Source organism: Sphaerodactylus townsendi, linkage group LG07, assembly GCF_021028975.2.
Source record: "Sphaerodactylus townsendi isolate TG3544 linkage group LG07, MPM_Stown_v2.3, whole genome shotgun sequence".
Classification (NCBI taxonomy): Eukaryota; Metazoa; Chordata; class Lepidosauria; order Squamata; family Sphaerodactylidae; genus Sphaerodactylus; species Sphaerodactylus townsendi.
This window is the reverse complement of record NC_059431.1, coordinates 125,572,190-125,595,639: the sequence shown is the minus strand read 5'-3', so window position 1 is coordinate 125,595,639 and position 23,450 is coordinate 125,572,190. Positions and strand designations below refer to the sequence as shown.

The following is a 23,450-nucleotide window of genomic DNA, read 5'->3' as shown; positions in this document are numbered from 1 at the left end:
TCTGTGGGCACGCGCAAACAGAGTGCCCCCCCCCACACCTCTAGGCTGGCTTGGGCCGCTGGGCTCAATTATTAGCATTAAACCTAAGACCTAGTTTTGGGGAAGCAGTGTAGGTAACCCTGTTAAGCTCTGTTAAACCCCACTGATTTTCATGCAAAAAACGAAAGTGTGATCCTTTACCTGGGAGTAAACTCAGTTGCTGGCAATGGGGCTTGCTTCTGAGTAAACCTAAGCTTACTCCTGAGTAACACACACCTCAGAGCCAACTGTTTTTTCTAAACTAAAACCTCAGTATTCAGGTTAAATTGCCGTGTTGGCACTTTGCGATAAATAAGTGGGTTTTGGGTTGCAGTTTGGGCACTCGGTCTCGAAAAGGTTCGCCATCACTGGTGTAGCACATCTTTGTGTTTTAAATACTGAATTCCACAGGTATTTGAATTCTCACTCTCTATCCTATTATTAAATATCAGACACAAGCCACCCCTTTCATCAAATTGCTTTGCTTACATCTTGAAATGCAAATATGCATTAACAGGCATATCTTTGCCCCTTACAAAAATGAAGAGCTTTCAAAGCTTATGTACCTTCTCAATTGTGCAGTGCCAGGCATGTATTTGCATAAAAGAGTCAACGCTTTACCCAGAGAAAATAATAGCGAGATAAAAATATAATCCCTGCAGCTCTAAAAGACAGCACTTCTCTTAAGAAAGCCATTTAAAGTGACATTTCAAGAACAACGGATCTTTATGGATAGTTAAGACTTCATGAGAACATGTTCGATTGTACAGAGCAAACTGGGCTTGTGTTTGACTGTCCCCTGTAATTGTACTCCACAATGGCAGTCTTCGTGCCAAGATTAACCAAAGGTGATTGTTCCTTTGGTATAAGGATCAAATAATATACTTGGTTTCCTTCTAGCATATTCACAGGGTTCAACTTTTCCTTCAGCATTGTGGCGTCCGTTAGAAGACAACAGAAATCAAACAGCATAGCAGCAGCTCCACCCAGTGGCTGTGTATTCATACTTCATCAAAGCGACTGCATCCCATTTTTTAATATGGCAGTTTATTAACACTGATCCTTCCAAAATAACAGGGATTAGTAAACCAGAAAAGAATTCCCTTTTATCATGTAAATGAATCAGGTGATAAGCATTACAAAATAATTTATTCTACTCATAAGTTCTGAACACAAGGAACTAAGCAGCCAGCAGGTTCTGCCAAGGTCTGTAAAATATCTTCCCTGTTTGTACATGGCCCCATTGTGCATGTTTTTACATAAGAAACATAAGAACAAGCCTGCTGGATCCGACCAGAGTCCATCTAGTCCAGCTCTCTGCTACTCACAGTGGCCCACCAGGTGCCTTTGGGAACTCACGTGCAGGAGGTGAAAGCAATGGCCTGCTGCTGCTGCTGCTGCTCCCGAGCACCTCGTCTGTTAAGGCATTTGCAATCTCAGATCAAAGAGGATCAAGATTGGTAGCCATAGATCGACTTCTCCTCCATAAATCTGTCCAAGCCCCTTTTAAAGCTATCCAGGTTAGTGGGCATCACCACCTCCTGTGGCAGCATATTCCAAACACCAATCACACGTTGCGTGAAGAAGTGTTTCCTTTTATTAGTCCTAATTCTTCCCCCAGCATTTTCAATGAATGCCCCCTGGTTAAATCTGTATTCTGGGGTCATGTTCTGAATTAAAAATGTACACCCCTATAGCATATCTGTTTTGTACTTTTTTGTTTTTGTATGCCAATAAAGGCCGCCATTGTTGTTGTTACACCGCTATAGACCAATTCCGCCCCCAGTGCTCTGTCCTAATATTCTGATGATGTTTAGTTCTTAAATGGTTAGAGTCTTATGAAATGAGCATGAGCCCTGAAATCTGGTCCTGGTTTATTCCACAGGGCACAGCTACTAATTTATCATGCTTTAAAACAGAGGAGTTGGTCTACCCTTACATGATTATGAGTACTGTGTACTGTTAAGCAGAAAAACTAGAACCAGGTTCAATTCCCCACTGCTCCACATGAAGTTGGCTGGGCGAGCTTGGGTCAATCACAGTTCTCTCAGAACGTTCTCAGCCCACGCAGAGGCAGGCAAACCACCTCCAAATGTCTCTTGTTCTGCAATCCTACAAGGTCACCAGAAGCCAGCTATGACTTGAAGGAAATTTACAAACACATTCAATGCCAGTTACACTAAAAGCTTTGTTGGGTTGCTAGATCTTTGCCTCACATTGTAGAAATACGAGAACACTCAATGGTAAATGAAAAACCTTTTGCAATGCAGGTGATTTCTATTACTGTATATACTCGTGTATAAGTCGACCCGCATATAAGTCGAGGCACCTAATTTTACCACAAAAAACTGGGAAAACTTATTGACTCGCGTATAAGTTGAGGATGAAAATGCAGCAGCTCAACTGCTAAATTCCAAAAATAAAAATAGATACCAATAAAATTACATTGAGGCATAAGTAGGTTAAATGTTTTTGAATATTTGTTTCAAAGAAAAACAGTAAACTAGCTCTTTAAGTGGAAAAGAGGGTCAGCAAAAACAATATGGTCTCAACAATAACTTTAAAAGTACAAAAACCTTAGCTCAATCAGCAACCAAGCTAAAACACAAGAGTTAAAATCCTTCAAAACTGGACTTTTGGTCAGGGGAGGAATGTTTATGTTAGCAGTACCAACATTTCAGAGTATCTTTAGGAGACCCTCCTGATGATACCACCCAGTTTTGGTGAAGTTTGGTTCAAGGGGTCCAAAGTCATGGACCCTCAAAATGTAGCCCCATACACTACTAGCTCCCATTGGAAACAATGGGGGATGGGGCACCCTCTTTGTGGGTCCATAACTTTGGAACCCCTGAACCAAACTTTACCAAACTTGGCTGGTGCCATCAGGAGAGTGTCTTGAAAAATCCCTGAAATTTTGGTGCTGCTAGCCTAAACAATGCGCCCCCTGGTGGCCAACAAAGTAAAAACCCTAAAATATTTTTTTAAAATACACCTGACTCATGTATAAGTCGAGGGGGGCTTTTTCAGCACAAAAAATGTGCTGAAAAATTCGACTTATATGCGAGTGTATATGGTAATTGCTCATACATAATATTTCAGCGGCTGTGTTCATCACAGTAAGAAAAGAAAAAAAAGCTTTGTGAATCAGCATCCATAAGAAATGAGGGTTGCCAGTTAATCAAGCATCCCAATTAACACTGCTTTTACCTGTCCTGCCCAAACAACCTGGGCAGTGTATGTCAGCTAGCTGGGATATGGGCAGGTGAACTGGGGAGCCCTGGCTAAGTCACCTGCATGCTCATTTACCAAGTGCTCTGGTTAACCAGACACCAGTTAATAGAGCTTTCATACAATTGCATTGGCTATAAAAAATGCATTTTATATTGTAAAAGCAGCAAAACAGGTTCCCATTTGATAGGAAAGTAAGCATTGCACGCATTTCAATTTTAAGCAAGCACAAACAACGGTGGAGATACGTGAACTGGAACGAAAGCAAGCCAGCCCGGCCAAGGCTAAACACCGCTCCAAAAAACGGGGAGGGGAGATACACTATAACAGTGGTGGCGAACCTATGGCACGGGTGCCAGAGGTGGCACAGAGCCCTCTCTGTGGGCATGCGCAAATAGAGTTCCCCACACACACACATCTAGGCTGGCTTGGGCCTCTGAGCTCGATTATTAGCATTAAACCTAAGACCTAGTTTTGGGGAAGCAGTTCAAATTCAAATTCAAAGACCTTTATTAGGCATCAAGAGAAAATATAGATAAAACTGTGCAGTAATATGATCCTGAGTTTGACAGGGTAAAACAACTGCTCATAGTTCATACAGTACAAACTTCAAGAAAATAAGTAAATAAAAAGAGAGCCAGAAACTTATTTTACAATATCGAGAAGGAACTTGGCCACCATTTTCAACTGCCTGGGATCCTCATTGTTCAAGAGGCGGTTCAATTTGGAATATGGAGGGCACAAGTAAGTCGGTGTTGAAAAAAACAAGCTAGGTCTGAGATCTATGAATTCCAGGCAGACTAATAGAACATGCTCCAAAGATTCCTCAGAGGTTGAGCAATATGGACATATGCAGCTTTTTTCTGTGAGGTGTGCCATAGATCTCTCCGGGGAGAAGGTGAGAGGGAACGTGTTTGTTCTTGCTTTGGTGAATAACCACCTATACTTAGGGTCGAACAAGATATTTAGGTAAGCAGCTGTCCTGCAGTTCCCAGGCATGATTTCAAAGTGAAGGGGGGGAAACAGGCTCCTTGCTTTGCTAACTAGGAGTTGATGTTCCTGGTCAAATAGCCGTTCCTTAATACAGTGGTGCAGATCACTGGGGGAAAGCATAAGGAGCTGGTCCCAAGAGAAACCCAGGGAGGAGATCTTAAGCTTGATGTGGGCCTACCAGGCAGATGACTGAAGTTCGGGGAGGGAGCAGTGAATGAGGCTGTTAGGGTCACTGAAAAAACAAAGCCGGATCCAGAATTTAAGGGTGATCCACCATGCCCTTGTTTCCAAGAGGTGTTGTCCTGCCTCTAGGCAGAGGGCCGCATAGGGTACACAGTGGGGGACCCCAAAAAGCTTATATAGAAATTTGGATTGTATTCGCTCCAGAGATATATGCCAAGCTTTAATCCACAGGGGAACCCCATAGAGGGGAAGCAGTTTAGGTAACCCTGTTAAGTGCTGTTAAACCCCACTGATTTTCATGCAAAAAACTAAAGCGTGATCCTTTACCTGGGAGTAAGCTTGGTTGCTGGCAATGGGGCTTGCTTCTGAGTAAACCCTCCTAGGGTTGTGATTCACCCGTTGGAAGAGTTGCACGGTTGCTTCAAAGCAAAGCCACCAACTACCACCAAGCTTACTCCCGAGTAATGCACGCCTCGGAGCCAACCGTTTTTTCTAAACTAAAACCTCAGTATTCAGGTTAAATTGCCATGTTGGCACTTTGCTATAAATAAGTGGGTTTTGGGTTGAAATTTGGGCACTCGATCTCAAAAAGGTTCGCTATCACTGCACTATAATCACTGGGAACATACGCAAGAAAAACCACTAGATGGCAGTGGTGGTATTAACCATGTATTTCATTCAGTATTTCATTCAAGTATTTCATTCAATCATAGTACATAAGTACAACAGCATTTTCCCACATAATCAGAAGACTTAAATTCCCAATTTGCGAGTTATGTGGGAAAATGCTGTTGTACTTATGTACTATGATTGAATGAAATACTTGAATGAAATACTGAATGAAATACTTCAATGAAATACATGGTTAATACCACCACTGCCATCTAGTGGTTTTTCTTGCGTATGTTCCCAGTGATTATAGTGTATCTCCCCTCCCCGTTTTTTGGAGCGGTGTTTAGCCTTGGCTGAGCTGGTTTGCTTTCGTTCCAGTGGCATTTCAATTTTCCCAGAACAGAAGAAGGTACAGGTGTCCACCTTTGTGGTGGATTATTACAGAAGGCCAAAGCACCACACTACTACAACTGCCTGCAAAAGTCCCACGAAAAGGAGAACACCCCCCCCCCCCCATAGCGGCCAGCTAATTTCCCTTTCCACTGGCCATCCATAGATGCAGACAACATTCAGTTCTTTCTCCTCTTTTCATCTAAATTGGGTAAAGTGGTAAAGGGCTCAGCAAGGGCTTAGTTGGGTAATTTGTTAGATGAGTCTATGCAAGTTACATGGCAATACCATGAAAGAGTGGCCAGAAATGTATTGTCGAAGTTTTTACGGCCGGATTCAACTGGTTGTTGTGGGCTTTCCGAGCTGTGTGGCCATGCTCTGGTAGATCTTGCTCCTAATGTTTTGCCTGCATCTGTGGCCGCCATCTTCAGAGGTGTATCACAGAGAGAAGTGTGTTACAGTCTGTGTCCAGTAAGAAGGGACTGTTTAGTGGGGTATATATTGTCCATGTCCCAGGGTGGGGAACCAATCAGTAAGTGTTTTGGGTGGAACTTGCTATGCAAAAGTGTGGTGAACTCCCCAGATTCTCTTTTTAAATCCACTCCCTGCCAATACTTGTTTTCTTTCTTTTTTATTCTCTCAATGCCTAATAAAGGTTGTTGTTGTTGTTGTTATTAAATCCACTCCCTTCGGCATGGATTTAAAGGGAGAATCTGAGGTCCCCAGTTTTAACATTGAAAGGGATGCTGTTTCAGGGTGGGGGAGAATCCACCCCAAAATAGCATCACTTTCAATATTGTTTAAACTGGGGACCCCAGATTCTCCCTTTAAGGTGGATTTAAAAGGAGAATCTGGGCTCCCTTGTTTAAGCACCACTGAAAATTATGCCGTTTGGGGGTGAATTCCAGAATTACTTGTTTAAACTAGGGAGCCCAGATTCTCCTTTTAAATCCACCTGAAAGGGAGAATCTGGGGTTCCCAGTTTAAATAACATTGACAGTGATGCTGTTTCCCCCAATTGGGGGGACTGGATACAACACCATAAAATGTTTTCATAGCAGTAATAAAACATTTTGAAAGAATTTTGAAAATGTTTTCCAAAAATTATTTCGGCCGTGTGGCATGGCCCATTGCTGTGTTCAGATTTGTGAGTTGGGGGATGTTCTCTAATGTGATGGTGACTTTGAAATGACCAGGTGGAAAAAATCATTGTTTGGTTACGGTGGGGGAGGGTGGCCGCCAATGGGGGGGGGCATCAAACTCAGGTTTTGCCCAGGGCTCCAGTTTGCCTAGGTACGCCTCTGGAACACAGTCATACAGACCGGAAACCACACAACATCCCAGTGATTCTGGCCGTGAAAGCCTTCGACAATACATTAAAATGGCATGTTTTACAATATACAAACAAGAAGCAGTTTATTTCATCCAGTAGGGGCAAAAGCCTGGAAACAGCTGCTTTGTTTGATGTGTATTGAGGGAAAGCCGTCAGAAGAAGAAGAAGAAGAAGAAGAAGAAGAAGAAGAAGAAGAAGAAGAACAAGAAGAAGAAGAGGAGGAGGAGGAGGAGGAAGAGGAGGAGGAGGAGAAGAAGAAGAAGAGGAGGAGGAGGAGGAGGAGGAGTTTGGATTTATATCCCCCCTTTCTCTCCTGCAGGAGACTCAAATGGGCTTACAATCTCCTTGCCCTTCCCCCCTCACAACAAACACCCTGTGAGGTAGGTGGGGCTGAGAGAGCTCCGAGAAGCTGTGACTAGCCCAAGGTCACCCAGCTGGCGTGTGTGGGAGTGTACAGGCTAATCTGAATTCCCCAGATAAGCCTCCACAGCTCAGGCGGCAGAGCTGGGAATCAAACCCGGTTCCTCCAGATTAGATACACGAGCTCTTAACCTCCTACGCCACTGCTGCTCCTTCTAATAGAAGAGTAAAGTACTCTTCTAATAGAAGTACTCTTCTAATAGAAGTTCTAATAAAGTACTCTTCTAATAGAAGAGTGAAGTACTGTGGAGGGCAAAACACAACCCCAATTCCCAGATAAAGTATTTGCTAGCCACCAGACAGCACTTTGAATGTATGCAGCAACCTCTAGTGGCACAATAAATGCATTGCAGTTTACCGGTTTGAAAATAAATTGCACTTATGTAAACTTATCTGCCTGTGCAGGTATTTCTGCAGTTAAAGCCAGATTAAGTAAAATGTGAATTACGTCTAAAGTTTTTGGAACTCTGAAAGGTCAGGAAAAAACTGACACTTTTTGAAAAGCTTTTCAAAGCTAAAGCCATGCCAGTGTTTTAAAAGAATAAATTATATAAATTTATAATTTAGTTGGCCTGAAATTATTAGCCTGACTTGTCAAATCCCAGAAACTAAGCAGGGTCAGCCCTGGTTAGTACTTGGTTGGGAGACCACCAAGGAAGTTCAGAGTCGCCATGCGGAGGAAGGCGACAGCAAACCGGCCCTGAACGTCTCTTATTTATTTATTTCTATATCAGATTTAATATACCGCCCAATCCCCAAAGGGCTCTGGGCGGCGTACAACCAATAAAACCATCAAACTCCATCATAAAATCAGATGGTAACATAAACAATGACAAACTCATCAGGCGGTCAGCATAATATGGACAAGCCCCCAAGGCGGAATATGGGGCACAAGGGATGGCACTTTCAATGGCTGACTTCCCCAAAGGCCTGGCGGAACAACTCCATCTTGCAGGCCCTGCGGAACTGTTCTAGGTCCTGAGGGACCCAGATGGCTGGGGGGAGACTGTTCCACCAGGTTGGGGCCAGGGCACTAAAGACCCTGGCCCAGGTAGAGGCCAGTCGTATCATGGAGGGGCCCAGGACCACCAGCAAATTGACCTCCGCCGAACGCAGAGGTCTAACAGGGAGATATGGGGACAGACGGTCCTTAAGATATGAAGGGCCCCAGGCCGCGGAGTGCCTTAAAGGTTAAAACCAACACCTTGAAGATGATTCGGAATTCTAGCGGAAGCCAGTGAAGGCATATATACTCACATATAAGTCGAGTTTTCAGCCCTTTTTTAAGGCTAAAAATGCCCCCCTCAACTTATACGTGAGAGTGATTCCAGCCCCACCGTGACGCTACCCCCCCCCCCCCCCACACACACACTTACTTTAACAAATGGAGCAGGCTTGAGAAGGGGCCTGCCTATGTTCCCTTCCAGGCTGCAAATGGCCTGCTGGGAACTATATTGTTCATGAACTTAGCATGCCCTTCGGGTTTGCTTTTGGTGTTTTTAAGTACTAGTAGCCAAGCTTTGTTAATTCTCAGAGTCTCTTCTTTCCTGTTGAAGCTGTCTTGGTGTTTGTGAATTTCAATGGCCTCCCTGTGCAGTCTGACATAGTAACCTTCTGAATTGTCCAGAATGGACTCCACCCAAACACAGGATTTGAATTCACCAACACTGCTGCTGCTGCTGCTGCTGCAGGGCATGAAAATGTGAATCACTCCCTGGACTGATAAACCCCACCCGCAATACAATACTATCAAGCACATCTTTGCATAACAAGTTCCACCCAAACATTGTCCTGGGACATGGACAATATATACCCCACTAAACATTCCCTTCTCACTGGACACAGTGTGTAACAGACTTCTCTATGATACACCTCTGAAGATGCCAGCCACAGATGCAGGCGAAACATTAGGAATAAGATCCGCCAGACCACGGCCACGCAGCCTGGAAACCCCACCACGCCCAGTTGAATACGGCCGTGAAAGCCTTCGACAATACATAAAAGCACTGGAGCTATTTTAATCATTTAGCATCCACTATTTGCTCTTTGGAATTCAGCTGGTCAGATGCAGGGTATCTCATTTCTTGGTACTGCCCCATGGCATCCTGACCCAGTGACCCAGTCACGTCTTACAAGCAGAAGAGTCACAGGAGGTGCTCAAGAATTCCTGCTATTTGTTAAAGCAGGGTCAGAACAGTCCAACATGGGGAATTAACATCACATGTATGATTACAGTGGTGTGCCAACAGAAGTTTCCAAATGAGGAGCTGATAACGGACAGGAAGGCAATATGAGGGCGGCCACGCGGGCCTTGAAATAGCTACCCAGGGATACACTTGCAGATGCAGCAACTGAAGAAACCCTCTCCTCCTCTGGCAGCTGCTGAAAGGCAAAGTGGCGTTTTTTAAAACAGCCCTCGGCCTCATTCTCACCAGACCTTCCACCACATGGAGGCAGGGAAAGAACCTCCGCTGTGCCGGCAGCTCCAGCTTTCCCTCTTCACCATCCTTGCAGTTCTCTCTAGAGCGGAACAGAAGTTTTTTATCTGATATTTTGAAATTCATACCCTCTTCTGCCCTTTCCGGCTGCACCCTTCCCACAAGCACAGCAACATTCAGGCAATGCTGAAGAACGAAGAACACCCGGGGCTGTGTGGCGTCGGTGCTCATCACATGCTTGCAAAAATTGACCTATAAAAGGAAACCCTGAAGGCCTGCCCTAAGATATACGCTAAGCATTCTGGGAAATAACATCCAGGGCAATCAAGTCTATTGATCTGTTATTTGTACAAGAGGAAAGGAAGCCAAAGAGCCACAACCAGGACACTTTACATGCTCTCTCAGGCAATTGATCAGCCTCATGAATGACAAAAGCTGTTGTCTCTTCTCAGTGTCCTTCAAATCTTTTTTAAAAAATAAATTTTATTATAATAAATTCATACAAACATACATAGTACCCCTACCCCACTATACATTATATATTTCCTTACAATTACTACATTCACATTACATAAAACCATCACCCCACCTTTAGTGCATTTGACTTCCGCTTAGAATCAATTTATCCTCTAGTATCCATCTGTTGTATAATTCTATTTCAGTCCAACAATTTCATCAACATTGCAGGCATAACAAAAATGGTTTATAGTCCTCATTTTTCCTTAAAAAATTAATCACTGGTTCCCAATTTAATACAAATTCGTCAATTGTACTCGTACTCAACACTTTAGATTATTTATCATATGAGGCAAACTCCAGGAGTTGGTTCATCCAATCTTCTATTGTTGGTGTTGAAGAACTCTTCCATTTTTTTGCAAATTGGATTCTCCCAGCAACTGACATATATAAGAATAGTGTTTCAGTCTTTTTTTCCATTTTTCTTTCTATAATGTTTAAGAGAAACAGCTCTGGACTGAAAGGTATTTCTATACATAGAATCTTTCTAATTAGACAGTAAATCTTATACCAATATTTTTGGGATTTCTCACAATTCCACCATAAGTGTCCTTCAAATCTCTTCGTTCACATCATCAGAAAAGTCCTTCAGGCAGCTTTGTCTACCATGAGGAAGGGCAACCCAAGTTCTGTTTATTCTTTAGGGCTTCTAGAGCAAATTTGTAAAGGGGGAAGTAGCCTCTCTCCTCCGTAAAATGACAACTGAGCCTAAAAAGACAAGGCACACACAGAAAGAGAGGGTGGCAGGTGCAGATAGACATACATACGAGATTCAGAATTATCCTCACAGACTGCCAGTGAAATGCAACAGGCAATTCACTTACCAGGCATCTTGACCCGCAAAGCCACTAGCAGCTGGCCCCTGAGTATAAAAGAATTCTCCCCACACCTTCGCTCCACAGCAAATGCCTGCGAGCCTGCTAAATTCTAGGCCCTTCTAGCATCTGAAAACTGTCAGAGAAACTGCAACAAGATCCATCACAAGCTACTAACAGACTGTTTCTACCGCACACAGAAAAGCTTTCTAGTTGGGATGGCAGGAGCGACGACTTGCTCGGCCTGAGACTTCACAAAACTTTAACTACGTTTAAGAACGTGAAATCCTTGTGGTTTTTCTGAAGAAAAAGGAAAGATACAGTCTGATGCCCTGTCAGCAGTGACTGCATGGAAGGGAGCGGATGTCGGCCTTCCCATCCAGAGGCGCTCTTTCCCACAGTAGTAAAAATCAGCTGGAAGACACTGCAATGCTGGAGCCTGTATAAGCATGTCTACATGCACAATGCAAAATACTGCCATTTCCGAAAGCAGGGTGCTTTCTGGACTGTACAGATTTAATTTTTATGTCCTATTATGTTAGGTAACAGTTTGCCCTGCAAAATTCCCGAGCCCTGGGCAGATGCCCACATTGTCCAATGGACATTACGCCACTGCAAAGACTCACCCCTCCCCCCCCACACACACACTCTCAAATTTAGCTAAAAGAAAAAGGGTGATGGGGCTCCAACACAAGCATGATGCACAGCAAGCCATTCCATCTGCTGGGCAGTCATTTTTTCACCTGCTTTGCTGCAGTGGCAGCGCACCTGTGTCCTTTTTCTCTGATCCTTCTCAACACTTGCTTGGCTCTGAGGTTTTGGGAAACATCCGAATAAGGCCTGGATAGGAACTATGTGGGTAGGAAAATTTGGATTTTCCTGCGCAGATATTCCATGACCCTCTTCATGGCAGCCATTCCATCCCCCCCTCCCCCCTCCCAATACACACACACACACACGAACACATCCCACTGGGGCTCTTTATTGTTTAATAGGCACTAGAATATCACCATATCAGTACAATGTTCAATAAATATTGGTAACCATTCTCTGAATTCCCTGTTTTCATTAAAACATTGAGCCTCTAGCGCCTTCTCTTGTGGAGGTAGAAAGGGAAAGTCATACTCCTCAATGGAAGGAGCTAGAGATTTTTGTTGCTGTAATGAAAGTTGTTAATGGAAGTTCACAACGTGTGACATGTGTTGGGATAGGGTTATATTGATACAGCGATATTCTGGTGAAGATTTTTTAAAAACTGCAAAGGCCCTTTTGGACCAGGTTAGGGGGCAGCATCTGGCGTAGGAGGTTAAGAGCTCGTGTATCTAATCTGGAGGAACCAAGTTTGATTCCCAGCTCTGCTGCCTGAGCTGTGGAGGCTTATCTGGGGAATTCAGACTAGCCTGTACACTCCCACACACGCCAGCTGGGTGACCTTGGGCTAGTCACAGCTTCTCGGCCCCACCTACCTCACAGCCCCACCTACCTCACAGGGTGTTTGTTGTGAGGGGGGAAGGGCAAGGAGATTGTAAGCCCATTTGAGTCTCCTGCAGGAGAGAAAGGGGGGATATAAATCCAAACTCTTCTTCTTCTTCATCATCTGCTGACGGACTCCCACCCACGCTGGGTCAGAATTCCAAATGCACCCACAGGCTCAAAAAGGCTGGAGACCTCTGCCCTATAGCATGCAGAGAATGAATGGGGTATCTCTGTTGCCGCAAAACCTGCACATTATGGCTAATGCAAGTTCTGTGAACTAACACCAATGTTTACTTAGGCTGGTTTGTCACGAAATTGCACCGGTATATACCTGTGCATTCGAGGATTCCTCACGGCTCCCGGAGCTGCAGCGTGTCTGGCCCGGGTTGGCCTGGCGCCGCCCCACGGTATTTCCTTTGCTCTGCGAATTTCAGAAATCGCTAGCAAGGTGGTACTTTTTAAACACCCCTGTGTGACCCTGGTGCCGTGAAAAAACCACAGGAGCAGATCCGGGCAAGAACTTTTGTATTTTTCCCACTTTGCCGTTCTGGGCCGCCCAACGCTTTCTGCGCCGAAAGTGTGAGCTGGAAATGCAAATGGCAAAGATTGTGTGTGTGTGTGTGTGTGTGTGTGTGTGTGTGTGTGTGTGTGTGTGTGCGCGCGCGCTTTGATCACGTTAAGCAGAGGCTTGTGTGCAGCCCAAAGAGGAGGGAGCCCCAGTGGCAAAAATCCATCTGCTGGAGGAGGGGGGAGATTTACGGGCAGGGGGGGCAGAGAGGAGAAGAGGCGAGCATAAAAGAAACTGTGGCTTCCCAGCCATCTGCGGAAAAGAGCTCCCTCGTCCTCTGCTAAATGGAGTCTTTCACTGCAGCCGTTGCAGAAGGGCTGCCCACCCCCACCCCCACCCCCGCTTTCCTCCGGTCCTGCCTGAGAAAGGCAAGCTGCTCTTCATCCCCCCTCCCACCCCCTTCTCTTTTTAAATCCACTTTTCTCCCTCTGTGAAAGAGAATGGGGGAGAATGACGCCATTTGAGTGACACAACCAGCAGCCAATCAGAATGTGGGAAACAGAGGATGTCTGGGGCAAATGAAAAAAGCCCTGTGCCTATGCAGAAGCAGCTGGAGCAGCACAGGAGCAGAAGCGGGGATCCATGAAGAATCACAGACCAGGGCAAAATTGACCTGGTACATGAGATCCTGGGTTCACCCAGGTGTAATTTCGCCATGAAAAAACGGCCCTACATACAGAAACAGGAGGACAAGTTTGCATAAAGAAAACACTGAAATCTTTCAGCTCACTAAAGCTCCTGTACTGCAGAGAGAACTTTGCATTGGGGCCCAAGTGAGCACTGGCAGAGGGAGAGGAAAAGGTTGCTCCTTTCCATTTCTTTTGCATATCCTTCCAATATAATAGATGCTGCAAATCCAACATTCTTCCATAGAAAGGCAACATTTCAAATCAGGTTTTTGGATGGTACAGAGCGCTCTCACAACACTGGTTTGTGGGCTCAAGGGAAGTATCACTGCAAGCAAACACGTCCGTGCATGCTGTGCCCCAAAAAGAAAGTTACAAAAAAGGGCAGCTGAAGCATTAACAGCTGTCCTTAAAAGGGATTCTTGCAGCAGAAATGGTAGATTATTACAGGGAACAAAAAGCCAAAGACTGCTCCTCCCACAAGAGGAGAAGTCTGAATCACCAGTGGAAATAAATATGATTTTGTGGCTTTTCCACCCCCTAAAGCCACCAAATAGTCACAGGCCATTTTCTATAAGCCAAAATAAATAAAAGCTAGAACATCACTTCCCTCCTTTTGCCTGTTTTCTCCCCACACTGTACACAACATTGTTGCTCCTTTTTTAGCTACCTCCGTCCGATGGATCAATCCCAGAGCCACCCCTGTGTCGGTTTCCATCCTGACTTCATGTCTGTGTACTTTCCACGTCTAAGTCAGTTATTCAGAAATTTACAAAAACAAGTTTTCATTTGCTTCTGGCAGCTATATAAAGCTGGAAGATTCCTGCTGAAGACTCATAAAATTAAAAAAACCAAAACCCAGCGGAACCAGAGAAGTGGAAGCAGGAGAAGCTCCGTCTCACCACCAAACACGAGTGAGCATCTGTTGGGACTCTGTGGAATAAACAGCTAAGCCAGGTCGTTCGCTTAGCCTTAGAGATTAGCAGGCAAATCTCCCAGAGTATTAACTACAATGAGACACCAGAAGACTGCAGAGGAGTATGGAAAGGGGCCTCCTGAGCCATCTAATGAAAAAAAGGCAGATTCCAAATTGGATAAATCAGGGGTCTGCAACCTGCGGCTCTCCAGATGTTCATGGACTACAATTGGCCATGCTGGCAGGGGCTGATGGGAATTGTAGTCCATGAACATCTGGAGAGCCGCAGGTTGCAGACCCCTGGGATAAATAAATAAAATAACATATTTGGTCAAGATCCACCAATCTACCAGTTAATTTAAGCCAGTCCAAATCCTTTCCACAAGTTGTAACTGGTAACACCTTCAATCTTAATATCCTTTTATTGATTCCCCCTGTCCATCAGTTATTGGAAATGGGGTGTGCCCAGAGGTCTCCTATGTGAATTCTGTCATCTATCAGTTACTTCTCTCTTTCTCACAATACTAGAACCAGGGGGCATACACTGAAAATGCTGGGGGGAAGAATTAGGACTAATAAAAGGAAACACTTCTTCACGCAACGTGTAATTGGTGTTTGGAATATGCTGCCACAGGAGGTGGTGATGGCCACTAACCTGGATAGCTTGAAAAGGGGCTTGGACAGATTTATGAAGTCGATCTATAGCTACCAATCTTGATCCTCCTTGATCTGAGATTGCAAATGCCTTAGCAGACCAGGTGCTCAGGAGCAGCAGCAGCAGAAGGCCATTGCTTTCACATCATGCATGTGAGATCCCAAAGGCACTATGTGGGCCACTGCGAGTAGCAGAGAGCTGGACTAGATGGACTCTGGTCTGATCCAGCTGGCTTGTTCTTATGTTCTTACTGGAGATCACCATTTTCTCTGGGCTACCCATGGGAATCTGAAGAAGAAAGAAGGGACGTGCGCAGAGATCTCCTACATAAATCCAAGGTAGACAAATCCAGGTCTCCAAGAGCCAATCCTGTTCTCTATCCTGTGGACCACACAGGCCCTCCAAAGTGAGAACTTTTTTTATTTACACGCGTTCTACAGAATAAGACTACAGTTGTTCTCTATTGGGGTTTTTCTCCCATTTTATCAAGGATCTGACCAGCATTCTCCTCAAAGAGCAACCCCTGCTGGGCTCAAAAGAGTGCAAGTCATGTAAGCGGGCCATTAAGTGTCCTTTTATCTTTCCTTAAAAAGTACACAAAATAGATGCTTCATGTTTGCAATCTCATCTCCTTTTTCTGTTTCCCAATTACATGCTGGCCAACAGGCCAACTGACAAAAAGAGACTTACAAGCAAACTTGTGTTCATTGATCCAGCACCAAACCATAGTTCAGAATTCTGTTCACTGCGAACTACAGTAGTTTTTCAAACATGCAGGGTTTCAATTCGGCAGTTATCCTGGCAAATATGGGAACAAAGTCTCTATGCTATAATTATGAACAAACTTCACAAAAAAGATTAAACATGACCCAGTTTCGCTTATAAAAATTTGATGTTTTAAATATTTATAAATGTTTGATGTTCTACTTCAATTTATATTCACAAGACCAGCTGAGAGTTTTGCAAGAGTTAGGGAATTAAAGGGAAAAGCAGCAATGTATGCTTTAAAACAGGGGTGCCAAACCCATATGTTATCAGGGTCAGATATGACATAAATGTGACTAGGCCCTGTGGGGTGGCTGCCTCCGCTGGCCCCAGAACACCACTTGGACTACTGAGCCTGCAGTTGGTGGGGATCTTGAGAGCTTAGGAAACCTCTCCCCCTCCCTCACAAAACCCGCTCAAGAGGCTGCACTCAGCCCCAGGCCGCATGTTTGAAATCCCTGCTTTAAAATATACTCACTACTCAGGAAATTACACTGTATACAAGGAGCAACATTTACTGACAGAATATGTTAGCAGTAGTATCCCAAAACACTATTCCAAAGATGGCCCCAAATGTGTTTATTTTACAAGGGTGGCCAACCTATGGTGCTCCAGATGTTCATGGACTACAATTCCCATCAGCCCATGCTGGCAGGGGTTGATGAGAATTGTAGTCCATGAACATCTGGAGTGCCATAGGTTCGCCACCCCATGCTAGAATAACTAAAACAGCTGCCTCTGCGAAGAACTCTTCCACAGAAGTCATCAACTTGTGGATATAAAACATTGGCTCATTCCGCACATGCAGAATAATGCACTTTCAAACTGCTTTCAGTGCTCTTTGAAGCTGTGCAGAATAGCAAAATCCACTTGCAAACAGTTGTGAAAGTGGTTTGAAAATGCATTATTTTGCGTGTGCGGAAGGGGCCATTGTTTAAGTACTGTACCACTTTTCTGTAAGGACATTTCAGCTGTTGATTTTTTTTTCTAAAAACAATTTAAAATTTCCCCCCTTAAAAAAAACCAGCAAGAAAAAATGCTACCAGACAGACAAGTTCAAATCTGCAGCACCCATAAAAATGTGCAGCAAAGCGGCCCTTCACAGCAAAATCTGTTTACAACAGAAGTTTAAAATGATCCACACCCAGACAAGTCAAAACCACATTCTTGCAAATTACAGATCACAGCGTATTTACAAACTTACAACTCTTTATGTTTCTCTTCTGCCAAGATTTGGTCATTCGGCTTCAGGCCATATCTAAAAATAAAGAAGGGGGAAATCAGTTAACATGAAGAATTCACACAACCCCGTTTAGAGCCTGAGGATGAGATTATATGAGCAACCCCTACCCTTAACATACTAGTTGCAGCATGAGATACTCTCAACCATACCACAATGCCTCATTAACAGCCCAATCCTACCGGGGGTGGGGGGGTGTAGTGGCATCGTGCTGCAGAGCTGGTCAGAGGCATTTCTAGGAAAAATGGAGCCCCTTCCCCCGCAGACGCCCAGAGTGCCCAGGTCCCAGGTCTACTGCATGGAGCTTCCGCCAGTGTCCAGGTCTACTGCCTGGAGCTCGTGCTGGAGTCCAAGTCTACCGCTTGGAGCCGCCACCAGCGTCCAAGTCTACCACCTGGAGCTGGAGCTGGCGCCTAGGTCTATGTGCACCCGGGGACATAGGTTACCCCATGTCCCCATAGGCCCCTGGAGCTGGTGCAGGACCACCCCAACATGTTTGCCCCTCTACCGCTGGAAGGAGCACCCCTTGCACCCAAGGAGCAGAGGGGGTAAAGATGGTAGCAGCCAGCTACTCCTCAGTTATGCAACAGCAAACCATGGAAATCAGGGTTGCCAGGGAGTTGCACTGGTGTCCAATTGTACACCTGGGTGGGGGAGGGCAACACTTTCCCGGGGAGGGAGCTGACATTGGTCAGCTTTGCAGGAAGATACCTAGTGGTCCGGCTTTCCAAAAAAATGTACTGCAGCCCAATTTTGCAGGAAGATACACCGCAGCCTGGGGCTTGGACTTGTGCCACCCTTTCAGGTAGTATAAGTCCATTTAGCTCTGAGGAGGGCTTTCCAGTGGCAGGGAGGTTGTATTTTTCAGCCTCCCCCACCGTTGAAAAGCCCTCCGAACTGTGAATTTATTTTATTTATTTCAATTTATACCCCGCCCTCCCCAACAGGGCTCAGGGTGGCGAACAACAACAAAATTGGCCTGCAAATCACTCACTTCAGAGGCAGCAGCACCAACTGGCATTTTCACCTGTATAAACTCCTTTAGGGAAGGTGAACATTTAAATTACTACAGCAGCTCCCAAGGGGACCCAATCCAGCCCAAGCAGGACCCAGATTTAGCCCTGCTGTTAGTATTCAAAGGGCACCCTTCTGACAATGCTCCCATGACCCCAGACCTACCAAGTGTTAGCCAATGCCCTAAATTCCATACCTTGAACCAGGGGTGGGCAATTATTTTTTCCATGGGGCCGCATAAGAAACAGAAAATATTGTGGAGGGCCGGGCCAAAAGGGAGGGGGACGAGGTGCTTTTGAAAGTCCCGCAGAAGCCGGCAGCCAAGGCAATCGGCTTTTGCGGGGCTTTCAAAGGCGCCTCGCTCCCCAGCACGGCAGGGGGACGAGGCGCTTTTGAAAGCCCCGCAGAAGCTGGCAGCCAAGGCAATCGGCTTTTGCGGGGCTTTCAAAGGCGCCTCGCTCCCCAGCACGGCAGGGGGACGAGGCGCTTTTGAAAGCCCCGCAGAAGCTGGCAGCCAAGGTGTCGGCTTTTGCGGGAGCTTTCAAAGGCGCCACCAGCTCCCCAGCACGGCAGGGGGGGTAGGCGCTTTTGAAAGCCCATGAAGCTGGCAGCCAAGGCAACCAGCTTCTGCGGGGCTTTCAAAGACGCCTCGCTCCCAACTTCTGTGAGGGGGCCAGTCAGGGTCATCCGGCGGGCCGGATGTGGCCCGCGGGCCGTATAATGCCCAGGTCTGCCTTGAACCAACAGCTAAGAGCCCATGCTGAAAACTGAAGACAAAACATTACAATGCGAACAGAATTGCCTTTTGGCAAATAAAACCTTGACATTTTGTTAAGACAAATTACAGGATATTTTGTACCATTCAAGCCTTTGAGAGCGGAACAGTTTGAATATTTGAGAATTGTTTTTTTTTAAACCAAGCCTTTTTCTTATCAAAATATAGCAAACAGCTTTAAAAAATCTTTTTATAAACACAAAATTTTAAAAACACACGCGAATGCAGTAGAAAGTATGTTAAAGTAAATGACCCATTTTCTGCTATTAAGCATCTGCTGTATTTGACCTGGAACGCTGTGGCATCAGCGTACCATCCAAGGGGGAAGAACAAATGGTCAACGTGTGAAGAACTTGCAAGGATAAAAACAGACGGGCTGCAGGTCCCGTGCCCGGGTCAGACAAGCTCTTAGGCCCCAACATAATTCTCTCTCTCCCCAGACACACGCGTGAGAGTGCTTCTTAATTACTGAAAAGCAAAGCTGCTTTATGAGAACCTGAAAACAAGAGGTGGATAAATCCTCTTGGCTGACTTACAGGCCCATCCAAATGGGGCAGAGGAGGGGGGACGAATGGTTCAATGGAACTGGCGTGAGCTCGCCCCAGTGCGTTTCCCCATCCCACCAGGGCATTTGGCAAATGTGCCAGTAGAATGGGCAAACTGGGAGGCAGGCAGGCACTGCTGACCTCAGCGTGGCGCCCAACTCAGAAGAGAGACTGGCCATTCCAGGCTGTGTTGGTAACCAATCAGATGCCATTGCCGGGGGAGGGGGGGGGGCTGAGTTTTCGTGCCCCAGATCTAAGCCACCAAAAGGATGGCGTAAGTCCATTCAACGTGGCATGGAGGGCTTTTGGCTGGCCAGGGAGGGTTTTTTTGTTTCTCCTGCCTCCCAACGCTGCCTGAAAGCCCACTGGAGGCGGCGGGGAAGTGCGGTAGCAGCACCACATCATGGCATCTCAGACTGTGGACGGGGCTCTAAGGAACTTTATGATGGCGGCTGCTAATGTCGCCACTTATCCAAGTCATCCTCTACGACCATTTTATGAAATATCATTTTAGTTTCTTATTGAACTCTCTGAAAACTATTGAGGCCTTTCGGAATGTATTGGTGGCATAACGGGACTCCAAGCCAACCTGACTGACATGTTAAAACTCTAGACCTGCTCCCCCCGTAGCCACTTGACATAAACCATTTTTCCAGTGATGCGATGCCCCTTTGGGGCCCACATCTACCTCCCCATGGCTATACCAGGTGCTCCCACTCAGCCCACAGATTGACGCCCCTCTCGTGTGTGTTTCCTCGTCTCACATCATGCATGATCTAAGGCCCACTGTTCCCCTCTTAAGAGGAGCTTTTAATAGCCGGGTGCCATCTACATTTTAATTGGTTTATGATAATTGAGCGCTGCATTTTAATTTTTAACTTTTATGTATTTTGTTTTCCACTTGTCTCGCTATTGTTATAAACCGCCCTGAGCCCTCCAGGGGAGGGTGGTATATAAGTGGAACAATAAATAAAATAAAATAAAATAAAATAAATGATCCAGATTCCAAGCTGGACAGTTGCCACGGCTACTTAGCTAGTATCTGCTCAAATGGAAAATTAAGGCTCTTCAGTTTTCATTTCCAGGCACTTAAGAGACACTTTGGAAACTAATGAACCTTGACTGAAGTTAGCATTCAAAGATAAGGCTTTTAATGGAGAAAATGGCTTAGACTGCGAAGTACCATTAGGGGCAATGGTGAAGTCAGATTTGATTCATGGACTAGACTTTCCTGGAAAGCTTTTCCAAACTTCAGCTGGCACAAAGCACAAGTAATTTGCGCCTGGAAGAAACCACCAATTCCCCCAGCGAGCAAAAGAGGAGAAAGGCATCAACATTAATTTGTCACAAATGTGCTCGAACAAGTAACTGTCTATTGTCGAAGGCTTTCACGGCCGGATTCAACTGGTTCTGGTGGGTTTTCCAGGCTGTGTGGCCGTGGTCTGGTGGATCTTATTCCTAACATTTCACCTGCCTCTGTGGCTGACATCTTCAGAGGTGTATCACAGAAATGTATCACAGAAGTGTAACAAACTTCCCTCTGTGATACACCTCTGAAGATGCCAGCCACAGAGGCAGGTGAAATGTTAGGAACAAGATCCAGCAGACCACGGCCACGCAGCCCGGAAAACCCACCAGAACCAGAGTAATTGTCTATTGTAAACAGTACCAAGCAATAGCACAATGAGGAATCTGAGTAGACGATACTGAGTTTGAAGGACCATGAATTTGTTTGGGGAGGGTCAGAGAATCGTGTTCTTTTAGGGTCAGAGAATCGTGTTTAAGCACCACTTTTGTAAAAAACATTATGCCCAGCACTGTGAAACATTGAATTTGAATAAAAGACCATCCATACGGCCCTGGACAGCTATTAGCAAGACTTACCTTTTAGTGATGTTGCGCCCAACATTTTCTTTCCTGTACCTGCCACAGGAAAGAAAATGGCGGGTGCAACTTCACAAAAAGGCAAGTCTTGCCAATAGCTGTCCAGGGCAATATAGATGCTCTTTTATTCAAGTTCAACATTTCACTGTGTTTTTGACAAAAATGGCACTTAAACACGATTCTCTGACATTAAAAGATAATCAGAAGAGGTTGGGGGACAGCAGAGCATTCAACATAAAGAAATTCCAGGATGCTGTGGAGGTTTTAATTCACACATCTCCTTAGATCTTTATACTAAATAGAGTATATATAAGAATCTCCTTATATCAAGACAGAACGGGAAACTCCTGTAAGGCTGAACACCACTCAGACAAAGTCAACATAAAAAGAACTTTATTGAACTATGTCGCCCTAGCTACAGGGTGCTGGAACTGGGGATTCTTGTCCTCAGTTCAGTATTTATTCTATTTACAAAAACAGACAGCAACCAATCAGCTTTTCTCCTCCCCCCAGTTCCTGGTCTCTCATTGGTTCTGATGGAGCGACATAGTTTCGTTTTGCCGTAGCTCCCCAGCTTGGTTTCCCGCTCTAACGCAAAAAGGCAGGAGCTGGTGATTGCTGGGAATTGTAGTCCTGACAACTCCTGTCCTTGCATTTTTTGTCCAGTGGGCCTAAGACACCGGTACTGATTCACAGTCCCACATTCTGACCCACCACCCTCCACCTATAGTTGGACTCCTTTTTTAAAAGAGTTTCATGCTTTACTGACAAACAAAAATCATATACAAAACAACATGTGACAAAAACATGTAGTGGTGGGCTTCCACATGTGCGCTTTCCTATCAGTCAACATTATAATTCATTCAAAGTACATATATTTTTCATACCATCATCTGTAAATATCTTATAATACTTCCAGGAGCAGCAGTGGCGTAGGAGGTTAAGAGCTCATGTATCTAATCTGGAGGAACCGGGTTTGATTCCCCGCTCTGCCGCCTGAGCTGTGGAGGCTTCTCTGGGGAATTCAGATTAGCCTGTACACTCCCACACACGCCAGCTGGGTGACCTTGGGCTAGTCACAGCTCCTCGGAGCTCTCTCAGCCCCACCTACCTCACAGGGTGTTTGTTGTGAGGGGGGAAGGGCAAGGAAGTTGTAAGCCCCTTTGAGTCTCCTGCAGGAGAGAAAGGGGGGATATAAATCCAAACTCCTCCTCCTCCTCCTCCTCCTCCTCCTCTTCTTCTTCTTCTTCTTCTTCTTCTTCTTCCAACATAACATATTTCTGATTGTTTTTTCTTTCCAAATACATGTATAGTTGGACTTCTGACACAGTCTGTGCCATTTAACAGACTCACCCTGAATGGTGCCCTTGGACAGCAAGATATTAAGCTGCATTTAACACTGAGAGATTTAAAGGGCTTTTGAACTTAACATCAATATAATAGGTTTAAACGATTAAAAATGGGTTGAGAAAGCAGGAAAATCCCAAAGCTTGTTAATTACTGCACTATGGTGAACTATGGTGCATATTTTAAATACAGACTAGCATGACTCTGAGCCAGGGAGCAAAAGAAAGTGAAGCTTTGTCTAAAAATATTCGCAAACAGAACCAGAAAGTTGGAAATTCGTGACAAGGCACAAGAAAGCATCTTCACTCTGGGACTGATCTTTTTTCTCCGGGCTTAAGAGTCGGTATCACTCCTTTTTCTGGGGAAAAAAAAGGCTTTGGGAGTATGTGGAAGGTACCCCCCAAATTAAAGTACTGTGCTCCGGTACAAAACATGCATTAGCCATCATACCACACCAATCCTCCTCTGATGTTCTGCTCATTCATTTCAGGCCAGCATGAAAAACATCTCTGGGTCATATCTGTAGCCGCTGCCTGGATCAGAATTGCATGCAGGTAACCAAGAAGGAAAACCGGGGAAGATGTCAACACCTTGTTCACAGAGGGGGAAATTACAACAGTGCAAATCCACAGTCCATGGAAAAGAGAGCTTTGGTGCCCAAGTGCCAAGAGTTGTTTTTTATATCCTGCTTTT

General features: G+C 45.2%; 1 protein-coding gene across 1 annotated transcript in view; it reads right to left on the bottom strand.

The window, feature by feature from the left end:
• ADK (adenosine kinase) overlaps window positions 1–23,450 on the bottom strand; it is a 204,059-nt gene that overhangs the window by 161,532 nt on the left and 19,077 nt on the right. Inside the window, exon 3 of the mRNA XM_048504471.1 lies at window positions 17,157–17,210. Within this exon, the coding sequence (XP_048360428.1) occupies window positions 17,157–17,210 (54 nt within the window). The remainder of the gene's footprint in view (window positions 1–17,156; window positions 17,211–23,450) is intronic.